General features: G+C 41.0%; 1 protein-coding gene across 20 annotated transcripts in view; it reads right to left on the bottom strand.

Annotated features, from left to right (window-relative positions):
• The window catches only part of LOC107377831 (protein tyrosine phosphatase receptor type K), a 148,950-nt gene that overhangs the window by 23,143 nt on the left and 107,517 nt on the right, over positions 1 to 18,290 (bottom strand). For 11 of the 20 annotated variants that reach the window (XM_015947708.3, XM_015947711.3, XM_015947710.3 and 8 more), the window contains 13 exons: positions 17,863 to 18,045; positions 17,334 to 17,453; positions 16,443 to 16,552; positions 16,147 to 16,348; positions 15,962 to 16,067; positions 15,813 to 15,885; positions 15,474 to 15,596; positions 14,909 to 14,983; positions 14,710 to 14,746; positions 9,980 to 10,115; positions 7,495 to 7,524; positions 3,849 to 4,009; positions 3,629 to 3,664 (listed from right to left, as the gene is read on the bottom strand). In XM_015947708.3, coding sequence (XP_015803194.1) covers positions 3,629 to 3,664; positions 3,849 to 4,009; positions 7,495 to 7,524; positions 9,980 to 10,115; positions 14,710 to 14,746; positions 14,909 to 14,983; positions 15,474 to 15,596; positions 15,813 to 15,885; positions 15,962 to 16,067; positions 16,147 to 16,348; positions 16,443 to 16,552; positions 17,334 to 17,453; positions 17,863 to 18,045 — 1,392 coding nt within the window. The remainder of the gene's footprint in view (positions 1 to 3,628; positions 3,665 to 3,848; positions 4,010 to 7,494; positions 7,525 to 9,979; positions 10,116 to 14,709; positions 14,747 to 14,908; positions 14,984 to 15,473; positions 15,597 to 15,812; positions 15,886 to 15,961; positions 16,068 to 16,146; positions 16,349 to 16,442; positions 16,553 to 17,333; positions 17,454 to 17,862; positions 18,046 to 18,290) is intronic. The other 9 variants (XM_015947716.3, XM_054748144.2, XM_015947724.3 and 6 more) reach the window with 3 other exon arrangements.

Genomic DNA, 18,290 nt, shown 5'->3' with positions numbered 1-18,290 from the left:
GTTGCTTCAGTCGGAGGAATCTTGCTGCATGCACTCTGGTTCTGCGACGCGCTACAAGCCCCTCTCCACATCTTCAGCTCGCTGTGCACCATACGTACGCGCTGACAGCGAGCTGCGCTGAGCAGTGTCCAGCTCAGATGTTCAGATGGGAATCTTTTCTTGGGTAATTTAGCTACATCTGCAATGTGCATAATGAATAAAATGTCAGTTCGTCTGCATGCGTCGGGGTAATTCTTTCTACTCTTTCTCCGTCAAAATAAATAGTCAAATACGGGAACTATCCGGTCAACACAACACAAGCCCTGCTTTTAACTGTTCTGTTTTCTTGTGAAAATTGTTGCAAAGAGATATAATTTAACTTGATTAACACCAGAGCCAGGCGCACTGCACCTTTATCTCCGTCACTGTAAATGAGGGAAAACAAAACGATCGGATCCTTTTCTGACCTTCCCCACCTACAAAGTTTAATTACAACAATCAAACGCGACAGAGCCTGGATTTGTATTCTGAACAGTCTAAACATGTTTTAAAAAGAAACGTATGACAAAAGTGGCACCTGCTCAGTAAAACCACCAACAGGGTGAAAAATATCAAAATATTGTAGGCAGAGACGGGCTACAACTTCTGGATCCACTTTATATAAATTGTTTTATTGATTATCGTCTTATGAAAGATAACTTTGACGTACACGAGCGACCGGTACTGGCTGCTGTCACCTGTTGTGATTGGTTAAAGCAGCTCTCTGCTGTCTGAGGGTAGGCCCCGCCCACAACGCTGCGGCTGCTGTGGCTCCCAGTGTTTTCTTTACAGTGGGAAACGGGTAATAATGGCTCTTTGATGGGAACAGGTTGCCGACCCCTGTACTAGACTGTGTTCACCATGTTTTGACGACAAGGTTACACCTGCTTCACGATAACAAGTACAGCTAAGTTAAATTCATTCCACATAGCTAGACCTTTCACACAGATAAGAGTCTCCATATTGAAGAAGGCGTGTTTCTGTGTTGCCTTGGTAACATCAACTTTCCTGTCGGCCTCTGATTGGCTGCCCAAATCATAACAGCTAAACTTTAAAACTACAACAGACTGGGGCCTAGTCCACACGTAGCCGTTTTTTTTTTTAAACGAATATCCGCCCCTCCAAAAACTTGCATCCACACCACCTCGTTTTAAAAAAACTCTGTCCACACGTACCCGGATAAATACGTTGTCAAGGACATGCCAGACCTGTAGGCGGCAGTACTTCCCTCATTCTTAACCTCGTCCTTCGTCTGTGGTCTTCCGCAAGGAGCAGTAATTCCGCTTGCAAAAACAAACAAGCAGAAAGCGCTTGGACAATTGATAAAGCGAGCGCAGCTCTGAGGGCATCCATGCTGTCGGCTAGTGTAAATACAGGTCGCACACGTGATGTCAGTATTTTTTTGTCGCAGAAAGTGACGTTGCGGACCTTGAAACTCCAGTTTTGTCTGTCCACACGCAGACACCCAAAACGGAGAAAACACAGATCTTCACTTTGGCCGGAGTTTTTAAAAAGATCCGTTTTCGTGTGAAAAAACTCCATTTTCGTGTGGATGACAGGCCAAAACGTAGAAAAATATCTACGTTTTGGCAGATCCCCGGCTACGTGTGGACAGGGCCTGAGAGTTCTGGACAGTTCTGGAGAGTACTGGGAGAGTTAGCTCAGACTGGCCATCAGTTGCAATACTCTAGAAACATCCAAGATTTTTACAAGTCGAAAAAAACTTTTGTCTCCTGCAAAGCTGATGAGAAACACTTCCTGCAGAACAAAGCTGAATTGTTCAACTCCTTAAGAGAATCCCTGAGACGCAAGCTGATTCCATCCTGTATTGCCTGTTGACATCTTTTGGACCGGGGAAAGTCGCTACCGTGTGGTCAAAATACTGGACCAGGGTGCCCGAGGTCATCCGACCTCCCTGACCTTCGGATCCTGACAAGGGTCAGCAAAAGGGCAAGTAGAACACAGAGATTGCGTCTGGATGCATTTTGTTGAAAATAACTTCATAAGCTTAACACACTTCAAATTAATTCCACCAGAACTCAGCTTAATTTGATAAGGAAGCTCTGATCGATATCACATTTACACATTGGTTACTTCAGCACCTTAGTTCCACTCATTCACCTTAAATGCTTAATTCATTAGTCATGTTTTAAACAGTTCGTAAAATAAATTCTTACGTTTATAAACTTGACTCTTTCTTGAAGCAGCACGAAGCTTGGTTGATCACTGAAAAAGCAAAGAACCTAGAATCTTCTGAATAATTACAATAAAGACCTCGCAGGTTAATATTTTATATTTATATAGAATATTACATCTTCGTGGTCATTAAAGATTAAAATCATCAATTTGTAAACGCTACATAAGTCTCAGCAGGAAACAGACACCAGCGGCTGCAACTAGAAGTGACTGAACAAGAACACGGGATGATGAATCAAGTGCTTGGCTTCAGGAGTTACCAATACCACACAGGAGTTGGTGACTGGCATCCAAACAGATTAAAAAAGGACTTTACTTTCTGGCATTTTTGAGTCTTTTGCATTTTTATCTTACTTTGAGAATTTTGTACCATCATCTAAACGGCCTCAGTCAATGAATCAGATGCTCTTTCATGAGTGAAGATTAAAGGACATTTTCAACATTATAGGATGAAGACAACAACTCCAAATAGGATTTTTTTTGGGGGGGGGGACGGACGGGACGACGACAGAGATTTACTTAATTCATGAAAGCACAGGGCATTTTCAAACCAATTAAAGACCAAGTTCACTTTTTTTCTACACATCTGCACTGCTCTAGTATAAATGACTGGCTTGTGAGGGGGAAAAAAGCCCTGGCGCTCCTGGTTCAGGAAGCAGAAGTTAGCCAGAGAAGAGGTGAGCAGAAAACGGCAGGATTGGGAGTCTTACTTCCTGATATTTGGACATCTCTCCATTGATTGGCTAACAGCAATGCAACTCTGCCACTGACTCTTGTTTGCTCTGCAACGTTGATTTGTCTCCACAAATGACACAAGCCTGGAGGAGTTCTACTGTGTGGTAGAGCTACTAATGCTAACAATTAGCTTCTACCGGCTGAGACGTTCTCTACCATTTCCTGGACGAGTTCTGGAGGAGCTACTAATGCTAACGATTAGCTTCTACCAGCTGAGACGTTCTCTACCGTTTCCTGGACAAGTTCTGGAGGAGTTCTACTGTATGGTAGAGCTAAAAATGCTAACAATTAGCTTCTATCTGTTGAGACGTTCTCTACGGTTTCCTGGACGAGTTCTGGAGGAGTTCTACTGTGTGGTGGAGCTGCTAATACTAACGGTGCACGTTAATTTTCAGTGTGAATTTGATCTCTCTTTTGTAATCCCAGTGTTTCCCCGTCAATTTCCCATCTATGGAAGACGATTTTCACACCCAGCCTGCTTGTGAATCCCAGAGTGACCAATCATATTTAAAAAATAATAACTTGGCCTTTAAATTAGTTTAAGGACTATGGATGATCTGAAGACACCTGAAGAGGTCAGGGCAACAAGCACAAGGAGGAACTGTCTGCTGACGATGATAACTGAAAGGTGATGACGTGACGTAACCAATAAAGCCAGGAATAACACCAGAAATCTCACCTAACACAGCGGTAGGAACCAGAGGATCGTTGGGCACTGGAGAAGGAAACAAGTAGCAGAAATATTTCTAAAATGCAGATTTTTGAACATTCAAGAAGACAAAATTATTCCCTTGTTCTCCTTTTGAAATCGTCATGTAACCATTCAATTACTGTTGGGATGGAGCTCAAAAGTTTGGGTTATTTCCTGATGTTGAAATGAGGGAAACATTTGAACCTACATCTGTTGTTATAGTTGTGAGAGTCCATGAAAGTGACAGCCATGGGGTCTTCTCCATGCAGAGTGCTCTGGTCAGCGTAGCTGCGGTCCATCGCGTTCACCATGTGCGTCATTTCCTGCCTCGTCGTCCCAATAACGTCTTTTCGTTTTTTCGCCAGTTTCCTGTTAAGAGCACATAAAGACACATTCAGGCAACGCACACACACACAAAACGTCCAACAAGCCTGCAGACCACAGCCTAGAGAGAGATTTTACATATTTCTTTCATCTCAGGCTGGGGTCTGCTCAACAACAATGAAGAGTTTAGAAGAAAGGTAGAAAGCAGAAAGATGCTAGGAAGGAAAGAGGACAGAACGAGCAAGGACAGCGGGAGGTGTAGCAAGGAGGGCCATAAAGGAAAGAGCAAACCGAGGAAAGGTGTCGTTAACCAACAAGACGCTGTCAAATGAACATTTTAAGTGCCATCTCCAAATAACTTTTAGTTTTTCTCAACATCATTGAATGCATTACACATATCATCAAAACTACTTTAATTAAAGGTGCAACATGTAAGAACGAAGTAAGACTGACATCCTGTGGTCAAATTTGGGTTCTGCAGACGTTTTATTAAGCAAAAATATTACTATCTAATTGTTGTGCCATGAATTTATTTACATCATCATTTCTGGTGTTAGCACTCTTGTGTGTTTTATTGTAGGGATCACTTACTACACTTATTACAGTAATATCTATCAGGCATTAGAGGAAGTGTGATTGTTTATCTTGCTGTTAGCTTGCTGTTATAGTTCTGAACGACTCATTAAAGGAAGTAAAACGCAACAATTGACTCTTTATTCATTTCACACACACATTTCACTGAAATATCCAGTTCTTTGTCACAGAAAAAGTAGCTTGAGATATTTTTAGAGTCGACTAGTTGCTTCTACTTCACCATTAGCATTGTTAGCTCAATGTTAGCCTCTAGCCTGCTTCACCTGACAGAGTAAGAAATAAATTCTGGTTTGCTACTGTTTACTGGCTTTGGTTCTTTAAACAACACTGGAGCTTCTTGCCTGCTGGTGAGTTATAACAAATGCTGGTGCTGCAGAGGTAGCTTGGTGCAGACTTGGAAATCGTGCAGGCTCACAGACCGTAGGCAGTAACTGCGTCCATTTTTAGATTTTCTGAAAGGAGGAAAACTGACAAACCCCCAGCTGACTGAGAAGGATAGTTTCATTGTAACCTTCCTTCCAACGCGATAGACACATTAGCCTGTTTTGTGATTATTTTACTGTAGAATTTTTACACATTGCTCCTTTAAAAAAGCAGGAATCAACTAAGTCTTTTATCTCCATCTGACAACAAAAACAGGTAAAACCCCAAAGAAAAAACACAAAGCAGACTAAAGAAACACTTAACCAATCAGAAGGCTTTTTTTGTGAGCAACAGGGTATTGTACTAAGCATTGTGAGAAACTGAGATCCAGATTTGTTTTTCTTTTCATTTTTTTCACACATCATAAAATGTGGAATTCATTTGTCGCTGCGTCTCAGGACAGAGACAGGACAGGTCAGAGCAAACAAGATAATTATCTTCCAGGAGATAGCATCTTGAAACTAATGCATCACAGGATTCTTCTAGGAGTGTTTAATCAGTAATAATCCAGAGGGAATCATTTTACAGGACTTCATGTGCTGAGCATGACGGAGCATGCAGGAACGCCGTTTACCCAGAGCTGTACGTGCATCAGATTAAACATCAGCTCCACCAATTAGCAAGCTACTCCACTTAACTTTGAGCATGAATCTTTTGAATGTGACACGTTAAAAAGATTGAGTTTACTTAAAGAAATGCAAACAATAATTGTGTCAGTCCTGCGTATTGCTGTAAGAATATCATGTTAAAGCTATCAGTGCGGCCACTAAAAGTGTCCCGTGGAGCAGAGGCCAATGAACATTCAGAAGTAAGGCTGTTTTGATTTAAACTAATTTATTTGAGATAGTTTTCAAACTGATGCAAAATACAGCTCTGATTTCTGCCTAGGAACCAACCAGGAAGCATGCTGTTTTTATTTTACCTCTTGACCTCAGTGATCGCACACAAGACACGTCTGGTTATTTGTGTTTGATCATGTGACATGAGAATGAAAAATACAAGAGAGAAGAACCTTGTACAGCAGCTAGAGGACTATCTTTAGTTTTTACTGCAACACAAATTAAGATTGACGACTCAAATCGGACCATAATTAGATTTTAAGCTGTTTCAACCTGAACATAAAAATTCAAACTGTTGATTAAATTATGCTTTAGAAATACGTGTGTAACGTGAATGCGAAACAGTTTATTCGATGTAAAAAATCTAAACATGAACAGTTCATGTACAATACATTTTAAAAGGTAAACAAATTGTAGGCATAAATCTAAATTTTGGTTAAACACACCTGTAAAAGTGGTTTGTAATGGTTGAACGTTTACAGGTTAAGACATTTAACCTGATATAGTGATAGTAAACAATAAAATTGCTCTTTAATCCTTCATCGCTGATATCGTAGATTTTGGAGGAAAGTACTAATCCTGTTAAAGAGGTTGAGCTTTTACATTGAATCATAGATTTTACTTTGCCCAATTAATTTTAGAGCCTGTTTGAATTTGATGTAGGGAATAAAATACACTCCACCACGTGGCTGACTGCCAGTTTCAGGGTTTGGTGTAAAATAACTGACTCAATACCAATTTTGGTCTCAGATAATAAAGAGCAGAGAGCAAAGAACCCACAACCGAAGAAGAAAATCCGCCAACACAAAAACCAAAAGTCCCCCAAAAGGAAACCGATCTGAATCGATTCTTATAAAAATTCCAATAATTCAATTGGATCTTATCGTAAGTCTAAAAGTACCTGTCCTGAAACTATTTAACAAAGTTTGCCTCCTTTTTTACAGCTAAAATAGGAAGAAGTCCAGTGTTGAACGTTTTTGATAGCACTGACCCAGGTCAGAATCCTATTGAAACAGATTGAATTGGATCATGATGACCGATTCTAACGCTTGAGGATCTGACTCGAATCGATTCTTGGTGTTTGAACCCAGCTCTGCTCAGATCCACCACAGAGTTTCACCGTGATACCTGTGACTTGATGGGCAGATGGATGATCACATGACTACATGCACACAAAGAGCTACAAGTCACAAGTGCAGCATTCTTTTTTCAAATAACACACTCAGGCCAGTGCTGTTCCACTCTTGGCCTGCTTGGTTCTGGTTGGTGGCCGACTCGGGCCTTTAGGAGTCTGCTTCAGAGCTACTTTGGAGCATGTAGAGGACATCAGGGCCGGGGTCAATTCCCAATCAGTTCTTTACACAAACTCTGTCGCTCGGATTACTTTACACACAACCGTGATCTGTAAGAAGCTGTTTGTGGGAGCTGAAAGTCTTAAACAAACAAAAACAAACGGCTGAGATCCTGAAATGACTGGTATGAAAGCGAACTGACCCCCACCCTGGCAAGGCGTCAATGAGGATGGCTTTGGCTGGTTAGTCAGAGCTGACGATGTGTTTTATCTTGAAAAAAGTATACTGCATCTTTAAAAATAACAACAGCTAGCCACTAAGAATTTGCCCAATAAGGTAACAGCAGCTGGGTGAGCTGGTTGTTGATTGGTCGTTTACTTACAGGTAATAAGAGTATGAATAGTAGGTCCTCCTGGGGTTGTGAGCCAATCAGAGAGCAAAGAATGAGACACAAGGGAATATGCAAATTAGGACAATTCTGTCCTGTCTCAGCCAGTGAACAGATACAGAAGAAAACACCCTTTGACCTCTAAACTGGAGTTCATGCAGGGGGGTGTCGTAACGTCACAGCTACGGACCGTTCAGCAGCAAAACAACCAAACCTACAACTACAGGGAGCTATGAGTATCAGCCTATCAGCATGCAGCCTTCCTCTCTTATTTTTTAAGAGTAAATAAAAACATTCATGCAATATTTGATAGCCCTGATTTTAGCCTCAAGTCAGCCAATGAGCTTCGTTCTTCTCTCCTATAAATGATCGGACAAAACTGCCGCAGAGCTATCCAATCAATAACACGGGGCAGCTCATTTCCTGAAAAGCAAGCATGATGTCACTGCAATGTCATCATGTCCCACCATTTTAAAGATGCAGTATTGTTCCGTGTCGTAAAACTTTTAATGGAAATGAAAATTGATCTCCCCAGAAACTTTTATGGAGCAAAAACAACAAAAACACATAAAATGTGTCATTCAAAAAGCGACATCAGCTGTTGAATACCAGATTTGTGTAAAAAATAAATAAATAAATAAACAGTGCTCAAAGGGAAATGAAAGGTCTACATCACTTATACATTTGCATTGGTCTCTAGTAAGAACGAATGCCTTGTAAGTCGTACTCTGGGGGACAAAAACACCTGTTTAAGGAACTAGAAATGAGCCACACCAGAGCTGAGCTTCAGACAGCAGGTGTTGGGAGTCTTACTTCCTGATATTCAGACATCTCTCCTCTGACTGGCTAACAGCAACATGACTCTACCACTGACTCTGTTTGCTCAGTAATGTTGTTTTATCTCCACTAACAACACAAGCCTGGAGGAGTTATGCTGTGTGGTGGAGTTGCTAATGCTAACAGTTAGCTTCTACTAGCTAAGACGTTCTCTGCTGTTTCCTGGACGCTAACCCAAAAACAGCCTTCCACGTCGTGAGTCAAGATGGGTGAGTCCATGAATGTTAGTGACAGTGTGACGTAGATCTGTCAGGATTTTCTAATCCTAGAGTTTCACCGTCTGTTTTCTATCAGAATCTAACACAAGAGATAGGTGTAGGAGACTAGTTTCATGTTCAGCCTGCACGAAAAACTCAGAGCGACCCGTTAGGATCAGAAATAATCATTGAAATGGTTTTTCAGTTGAGTTTAATCTCAAACTAGACGAAGCAAATAGCTGAGTGCTCCTAACCCTGTCATGAGAGGATTAGTGATGCTCAACAAGAATTTTGGTCAGAATTTAAAATAGAACCTAATCTAATTTTAACTACAAAATCAAATAAATAAAAAATATTATAAAAAAGAAAAACTAAACCTGCCCAGATACATAAAAAGTGATGCATGACGGCAGGCTTGTTTAGATTCATTAACCTCATTAGAATAAAAAAAGAGGATGGGTTCACTAAGAGGAAAGTTCTCTAATGACGAGAGGTCATTACGCCCTGTATTTTAATGTCTAATTGTTTTTAATTTGCTGAGTGAGATGGCGATTGGTTATAATTAAGAGAGTCTATTCCCGGTTGCTCTCTCTAGTCTGTGAAAAACACACGCTTCATTATTCAGAAGCTGCTGAAGCGCATGAATCATAAACCTATTTTCTCCTCCCTGAAAACACGATTTTAACCAACAGATCAGAAGGAAAGCATGTTAAATATTTGTGTAACTTAAAATATGAATACACACGTAAATGCACTCAACATGAAACAGAACCGCTGTAGTCCACCACCAGAAGAGCAAAACAAGTGGAGCTTGAAGATATTATTCTTATTTTTCATAAAAATCTTTCATTCAGTTAAAAACCTGATTATCGTCTCTTTTTTTTTTTACGGGATTTCCTTATAGAATTGTTTTCCAACAAAATAAAGCTTTATCTCCTCAAAAGGTCTGCTTCAGATTAAAATGGTCTTCTTCAGCTGCAGAAGCATGTATCCACCACCTGATGGAGCTCTGAACCAGATGAACACCAAACTGCGGGACCACCGGCAGGATCTGGCTCTCAGCGCTTTTTGATTATAGAAGTAAAAAGTTCAAGCATGGATATTTTTTCTTAAAAAATTGTAAACCCAAAAAAAGTCTGTTTCATCATAAATGAACAGAGCTACATTGATTTCTGTTTGCAAAATCAAACCTTTGTTTGGTAAAAACTGCATTACTCAACATTATTTTGTGATAAAAAAGCAGTTTGGAAAAATTTACCAACTGTTTCCACGGGGAGATCAATATTTCTGGTGGATGGATGGAAGATGATGCAACATGTACTGGATTAACACACAACCAGAAAATGATTGGAGGTTCACACTTGTATTTGTTGGGTTTGCCGTCTCCTAAATCTCCATCAGGCCGGTTTAATGGGTGTTTTTGGGGTTGGGGGGCTGCCACTCACCTTTTCTTGACCAACAGGATCGCTACCAGCACCAGCAGAATGAAAACAAGAACCCCGGCACTAATCCCAGCTATTTTCACCACACGGTCTGTCTGCTTGGCAGGGTCGGGGATGACTTCAGGTTCCTCTGTAGCACCTGTGAAAACGAAAATCAAACTATATTAATGAGTAAACGTGAATAAACAGACACAAATATATACTTTTACGTAAAACAAGTCTCAATTAGTACATTTTTAAAAAGCAAAAAATAAAAGTCATTATAGAATTTTTTTCTATGCATATTTACATCCTATGATCTTATTTATCTCAGTAAAATTTTATTTATGACCTCATCATTGCTTTTTTCCAAATGGCAGACCAAAACAAAAATTTATTCTAAAACCTATAAAATGTCTGAGGGCTGTAGGCTGGTTCTTCGCTCCAAAGCTCTCCATTATGGAGTCCCCCAGGGTTATAGTTTAGGGCTACCTTTCTTTGTCATTCTGTACATGAATTACTTTGCTAACTCCTCATAATTCTGCATAAAACTTTTCATTTTAAATATGCAAAAGCAACATTCTCTTTTTAAATGTTATGCAGATTCAATATTTTGATACTTGATCATTGATCCTGTAACGCAACATCTATAAACAGTCCTTTCAGGGTACAAAAAAAGAAGAAAAAAGCCTAATCAAATAACATGAAGTATTAGAGGAAGGAAGCCATGTTTGTCTCTTCTACTGTTGAATCTAAAATGGTCACATAGTTATGTTTGATGTACTAAACCACTTAACTCTGCACAAAAACTAACATTTCTCAGCAAAAACCTCCGACTCTGTAAACTCAAACAAGAAATAATACACGTTTGTTTTATTCTTTCTGCATATTTGAGCTCATCAATGGCCTCCATCTCTCTCTGGGTTTGATTTTCAAATGCAATTTGACATTTGCTGTCAAATGTTTCTGCACCAACGCCACCGTTTACTCCTTGTAGTCAAACTCATTTCTCCTCCTGATGACTTCAGAGAATTGACTGAACTCCCAGACTTTGACTGTTTGGATTATAATTCATCAATGACGTTCCAAGCAGAGTGCGGAGCGTACGGTAGTTTGAACCCAGCTCACCGGGGACGGCGGTTTCCAGCCTCCAAAAGCTCTACTTAGTCAATTGATTTCAGGCAAGCAGAATTATTTCATACGCTGAACATTAAGATGTATTATGATAAGCTAGATAATCCTACTGCAAAACATATGTGCAAAACTCAACGGAACGTAATGCATCTATTGGACAATAATCTGCTTTAAAAGATGGATGTCAACAAGGCAGAATAATCCCAGTTGCCTCTATTTGTCTCATATTTGTGAATTTATGAATGTTTTTGCTATTAAAATACGACCTTATGTAACACCAAAACACCGGACTCTGTGTTGAGGGATAAATATAAAACGACCATTACATTTTAACTCAGCGGTGCTTTTATTTTCTCATCACCAATGAGAAAATAAATGATTCTGTTTAATAACTATAACTCTTAATTAGTAGGTGACCCCCCCCCCCCCCCCCCCCCCCAAAAAAAAGCCAGATATGAGTGTTGATGACAGGAAAGACCTGAGAGGACAGATTTATGGGTGTCTTTAATTATCTAATTTGATTTATTGATAAATTGTTAATAGCATAATTATTTTTCCCTATTAAATGTAAATATTATACTATTAATGATGCTTTTGGCACCATTTTGAGTTTTCCCCTAAACATTACAACATTATGGGCTACACGTGGTGCAGAGGGTCTGATTCCCGACCTGGGGGCTTGTTTGCATGTTCTTGTGCATTTGCGGGTTTTCTCTGGGCACTCTGGCTTCTTCCCACAGTCCAAAAACACGACTGTTTAATTTGTCCAGGGTGTGCCCCGCCTGTTCGCCCGAAAACTGCAAGAGACAGGCGCCCGCCCCCGTGACCCTGCATGGATAAGTGGGTATAGATAACAGATGGATGGCCATAAAAAAATGTTCTAATCAATAACTCAACAAAATGAGATTAAAAGTGTTTGTGTGGAGTGGATCTAACATTTTATCCTCATTTCAGAGTTTTGGAGCTTGAGGTGGCTCACTGCATGATCAGTGAAACGTTTAAAATTCAGAATTTGCTCCAGAGGATGTGTCGAGTTTACGAATCTTGATGGAACGTCTGTTCATTTATCACCACGAATAACAAGAACCAGAAAAATAAACAACATTCAACAAAGTAATGAAATGAAAATCCTTCAAAGGTTTTACAACTTGACCTCATAACGTCGGCTCTTAATGCCTGTAAAGATGATTCAGGTCAGCACACACACACACACACACACAACTCCCTGAGGCGACAATGACAATACACAATACCCCAGATGACCTAATAGGACCACCACCACTTAATCCTCCCCCCTGGATGCACGCTTCACTGAACACACATGCAGAGAAACAGAGGAGACGGTCCTCCAGTCTCTCTGTCCATTACTTTGGTCTTTTCTAATATTACACACTGTTAGCACAAACCTAATACTCTCTAATGTCTCTCAGCATCCCTCAGACCTCCTTAAGCTACACGGGAAGAGCGTCAGCTTGTATTTACCGCCAAGCGGCCACCTGTTCTGGTGACAACAGCTGCGAGCAATTCTTGAAATATGATGATCCCAGAAAGTTCCCATTTCCTCTCATTCCGGTGTGGAATTATAACACCTTACAGGCATTGGTGGGTCCAAACCAGACCTCTGATCGATCTAAGAATCAGATTTCTTATGAATCCAGAAGCTCATGTATGCTGCCACTTTGAGTGAACTCTCCCCAAACGCATATGTTGGGTGACAAAACTCTCGGGCCAACCCTTAGAAAAGAATAGAGAGAATCTGCTTTCCTTCCATATGAATTAATCATCATGAATATTTGGAGCAAACATTATCTGTTGCATGCCTTTGAAGGTACATGAAGTAAGAATGACACCTTGTGGTCAAACTTGGGTACTGCAGCCTACGTTCTAAAACAAACAAGTGAGCTCTGAGCAGCTGCTGCCAGCTACAGATCAGCACCAGAAGATGCCGTCAGGGTTAGACAACTGAGGACGAGTCCTACTCAGTAAGTTGATAAGTAGATAAATACAGTTCACTGTAACATCCAGTTGTTTCCAAGGGTCGACCTGAAAAGAGTTTTGGGGCGGCAGCAGCTCAACAGGTAGAGCGGGTTGTACAGTAATCGGAGGGTTGCAGGTTTGATCCCGGCTCCAGACGGAGAACTCCTGCCTGCTGGTGGTGGTCGGAAGGACCGGAGGCGCCGGTGCTTGCTGGCAGCCTCACCTCCATCAGGGCGCCCTGGGGCAGCTGTGGCTACATCATAGCTCATCACCATTAGTGTGTGAATGTGTGTGTGAGTAGATGAATGATACACTAGTGTAAAGCGCTTTGGAGTCCTCTGACTCTGAACGGCGCTATACAAGCGGGTCATTTATCATTTTCCTTTATTTGCTGGTGGTTGTAAAAGTAGCTTGAGATATTTTTAGAGCTTCTAATTAGCCATTAGCATTGTTAGCTGAGTGTTAGCTGATATTAGAGTAAAACAAAAATTATTTTGCTTCTGGGTCACTCCTTTTACTGATTTCCATTCTTTCCACAAGGCTGCAGCGTTTTTCCCAAACTGGTGCAGACTTGGTTTTTCCCAAACTGGTGCAGACTTGGCAACCCATGCAGACTCAAATACGATTGGCTCTGAAACTGGGAAGTATGGAGGCGGGACAAGACTCAAGACAACTTTTTTAGTCCCCGAGGGGCAATTCGAGACAGCATTGTGAAGCAGCCGGCACTAATATCTCTAAATTCTAAAAACACATCCAATTTACACATTTGTAAAACCCATAAAACCTATGTACACATTCATGTCATATCATATCCTGAGACTGTGAACAATAACTACGTCCCTCTTTAGCCAACTGAGAAACTGTTTTCATGTAACCTTCCTTCCTCGTTTTGTGATGATTTCATCGTAAAATTCTTGCTTATTGTGCCTTTAATAATTATACCTAAAAATATGAATGAAATTTAAACAATACAGGTGGAATAGTGAATAATTTTACAACTTTCACCTGTTTGTTTGCATATATTTTACATTTGTGATCAAATGAAAAACACAAAGTCTTTTCTGTCCTGCTTAACTCAACATGTTGGATCGTCAGTTTCATTGAAATTATGATCATATTTTACTGATTATCCTTGTTCTGAATCCACACAGCTAAACCCTGATCCATCAGCCCCTTTTACAATAAACAAAACAGTGTGTATATGTGTGTGTGTGTCTGTGTGTGTGCGCGCGCAAGTGTGTGTGTGTGTGCCAAAGGATTAACTCCACATCATAAAACCTGTCTAATAATTTGTCAACATATGGCCACTGGCGAAAGACTGATATTTAGTGTGAGCATGCGTGTGCACATCCTGTGCGCGCACACACACACACACTCAAGGTGCACACATAACACAGATGTGTTTTGTTGCTTTGACTTGCACTAATATTGTTATTTCTAATTCTCTCACAGCAGGATGCAACACTCTCCAATAAACACACCCTGCACTGCAGCATCAAACATTTGTGGAGCATCAAAATAAAACAACGTGAAATAAACACATCTGAGCAATAATATAAACATTTACTTAGATATTTTTCTCAGATTTTTACCATTTGTGCTGTAATGAATCCTAGTTTGGGTTATAAAAGAGAGTTTCTTACGTTTAGCTGCTAGCCTCAGACACTGCGTCTTAGTTTCCTGCAAAAAGAACAAAATCAAAGATATCAGGAAGATTCCTCAACAGACCACAGCTCTACAAAAACTGCTCATTTGTTATGCGTGAACTTAATCGGAGTCTCTCTTAGTCTGAAGCTCAAAGCAGCTTAGAGAAGTTAGCTGACTGAATACATCTATATTTACCCTCTCTGTGCTGCTAACAGCTTGAAGGTAGATATTGTAGTTCTTCCTTGGAGCCAGCGGAGGATTCCAGAAACCCTGAGGAGCAACAGACACAATCACTCAGCTTGAACCAGGGAAAACCCAAAAGCCTGTGTCTGTTAGCGACGGGTAGATTTAGAGCTGCTGGGCCATTTTCTCTCGGCCTTTTGCTGACTCTGCTCACTCATACAGCTCTTACTTACATTTTAGCTGAGTACAAAATTTGTTCCTAAATCCCCGTAGTTTCAGATCCTGGCCTTCCTTCTCTTTCTCACTTACAGATCCATTCTTCTTTTCTTCTTCCGTTCCTCGTCCCTACCTACCTCTTTGCTTCCTACAATCTGAGCCCTGCTTCTGCCCCGAATCTTGTGTCGAAAATCAAACTCCGTGCAGAAGCTAATGCAGGAGATAGGCGTAGGAGTTCATGTTCAGCATGCATGAAAAAACCGATTATAACCAGAAATAATCATTTTAAATGTTTTTCCAGTGTTCCACACCTTTGCATTTGCATGCTATACGAAGACTATATTAACATGAATGTACTTGCCTGATATGTCTTGTTGTCTCCCACAGTGAAAGGAACAGGCTCGAGCAGATTGCTGGGGGAGAGCTGGGCAGCATAATAATATGGAGAACCACCACTCGATGCACTGTGGAAGGACACTGGAACCTGGGGACGTTAGAGGGAAAATGTCCATAAGTCAAGTAGAAATACAACCAATTCAGCTCATTTTATCTGCAAATTGTCTGCAAAAAGTCAGGTAATTTGTTTACATATTCAGCCATATTGATGCGTGCAAAATCTTCAAATCTGACTTTTTAATTTACGTTAGCAAACATATGCATATCTGGCTTGTTTTTCCTACGTGGAAGTTGAAATAATCACCTCATAACAATCAGAGGAAGCCTGGCGTCGTGCTCGCTGAGGATTCACCTCCTCCACAACAATCTGGTATGCACTACACACAGAGAGACCACGCTTTACACGTTTAATTTCACAGTAATTAGTCGTAAATCTGTGTGACACTAACATACCTTATAGGCGCTCCTTTGGCCTGAGCAGGTTTGAGCAGGACGGTGATCGTTGTTGCCGTTTCATTTAGAAAGGCCTCTGACACGTCGTACTCATCGATCGTCGGCGCTAAAGAGAACAGAAGAATCGTCATCCGGCGACCTAACCGTCGTGCTACGGGTATAAAATACTGAAACTCGTCTTCTACCTGAGATGTTGGTGGTCACGTTGAGTGTAGCTGCCGACCCAAACCCTTTGGAGGTAGATGCTCGTATGGACAGCTGGTAGGTGACACCTGGGTGGAGCTGGGAAAATGTGTAATGGGTGGCGTTTGAAGGTAAAGACACGGTGAGTACTGGCCGCTGCAGAGGCACTGAGGGGTCAAAGGAGCGCACACCGATGTAGCTGATCTGAAGGGATGTAGAGGGAAACATAAACCAGTTTTGAAGATTAAGCCGAAGGGGCATGTTGGTTGTTTGGCGTCCATAGCCAATCCCACTGTACCTCATATTGTGTGATGAGTCCATTGGGCTCAGCTGGCTCCTTCCAGTAAAGGCTGATTGTCTCTTCGGATGGAGTGGCTCTAAATGACTGAGTGGGAACAGGACCTGGAACTGTTAACATAAACAAAGACACACAATCAATAAAGATGATAATGATCTGGCAGGGCTAAACCTGCAGCATAAAGACTGACTCTTATTTTTGAAGTAACACTAAGTTTTTTTAAACTTTAAAGGGATGCCCCCCCCCCCCCTCTGCCCTCTTGCTTCTGGGTCTTTTTTGTGTGTGGCCCTCGGACCATTATAATTGAGCACCCCTGCTATAGGGCATGTTGTGGTCTGTGGGGAAAACCGGAGTACTCGGAGGTAACCCACGCATGCATGGAGAGAACAAGAAACTACGCAGAAAGACCACAGCCGGGTTTTGAACCTGCAACCTTTTTGCTGTGAGGCAACAGAGCTAACAACTGCATCACCATTAGTTGGCATCATGGCGGAGCCTGGAAGTGAAATAAGAGAGTAATGTCTTTGGAGGTGAAGCATAGAGCTAAGATCAGAGTGAACATCGGCATGGCCTACGCTAGCTAAAGGGAACTAAAGGAGGCTGCAGAATCTCGGACTGATGGTGACCTGACTTTGTTGCTATTGGACTTGTATGTACTATAATTTTTGTCCAACCATGTGGATTTTTTTACCATGTGGCTTATTTCAGTATTAGTTGGCTCATGCTAGTTTTCGCTCATTGTTAGCACTAGCTACAGCAGGTTTTTTTATGACAATTGTAATTCCACCAGTAGGGCGGAGGAGCAGGAAACTGCCCCGTGTTATTTGAACCACTCATTTTGAGAAGTTTGAAAGGAAAACAACGAGAATGTATGCTGCTGGTATGTCTCACCATCCTCATCAGTTTGAATGATGGTTTCATCGCTCTCTTTCCGCCCCTCTGGATTGGTCAGAATCATCTTTAGACTGACGTTGGTGTAGGGAGGCAGGTTTCCCACCAGGTGGCGTGGTGCTGGAAGAAAACAAACAAAACAATGAAAACTAATAGTTAAATTGTCTAACAAGAATCTATTTTCATTGTATTTACTGGAAATCTAAGAGTAAGTATTAAAATACAAGCTCTAAAATCTGATCTGTCATGAAAATGTCTAAAACTTAAAGTTAAAGTGTGTTTTTGAACTTCAGATGGAGTTTAGACCAAATAGTTGTGACTATTAGTGATCACACGTGTTATTGACACTTCAGTTTCACAAATACACTTATCAAAGTCCATCAAAACAACTGCTGAAAGTAAATGTACGTATTGCTCGTTTTAAACACTTGTACTGTATTAAATCCAATACTGTATTAAATACTGTACACAATACTTCATAATTACTTGTAGTCACACATCCTAGGTGAGAGTAATATGTTGCTGCTACCTTTAGGATCCATATCCAAGCAGTCAGCTTTGCTGCGGTTGCTGGCAGTCATGTAATGGTAACAGATCGTCACGTTAAAGGTGTGACAGCGAGTGATGTTGTAACCCAGAGACTCCCAGTCCACCGCGATCAAACGAGATCTGGTTTCAGCAATCTTCAGTCTCTTAGGAGTACGCATGGGCTCTATGAAGAGAAGAAGAAGAAGTTTTTTACAGTGAGCATCAAGTCAACACATCTGTAGCGGTCTCAAGGACCAATAAATGCATCGTGAGTCCTTTTCTGTGGAAGAAAAGCTGTTCCAGGAAGTGGAAGTTAACTGGGGGAACAAAGAAGATGGCACCCATTAGTATTCATGATATGCAAACACCTTGCCTCTGATTGGCTAAAAGCAATGCAACTCTTCCGCTGCCTTCGTTTGCACTTCTTTC

Source organism: Nothobranchius furzeri, chromosome 2 (assembly GCF_043380555.1).
Source record: "Nothobranchius furzeri strain GRZ-AD chromosome 2, NfurGRZ-RIMD1, whole genome shotgun sequence".
NCBI classification, from domain to species: domain Eukaryota; kingdom Metazoa; phylum Chordata; class Actinopteri; order Cyprinodontiformes; family Nothobranchiidae; genus Nothobranchius; species Nothobranchius furzeri.
Note: the sequence above shows the minus strand (reverse complement) of the source record. Positions and strands in the feature narration are given on the sequence as shown.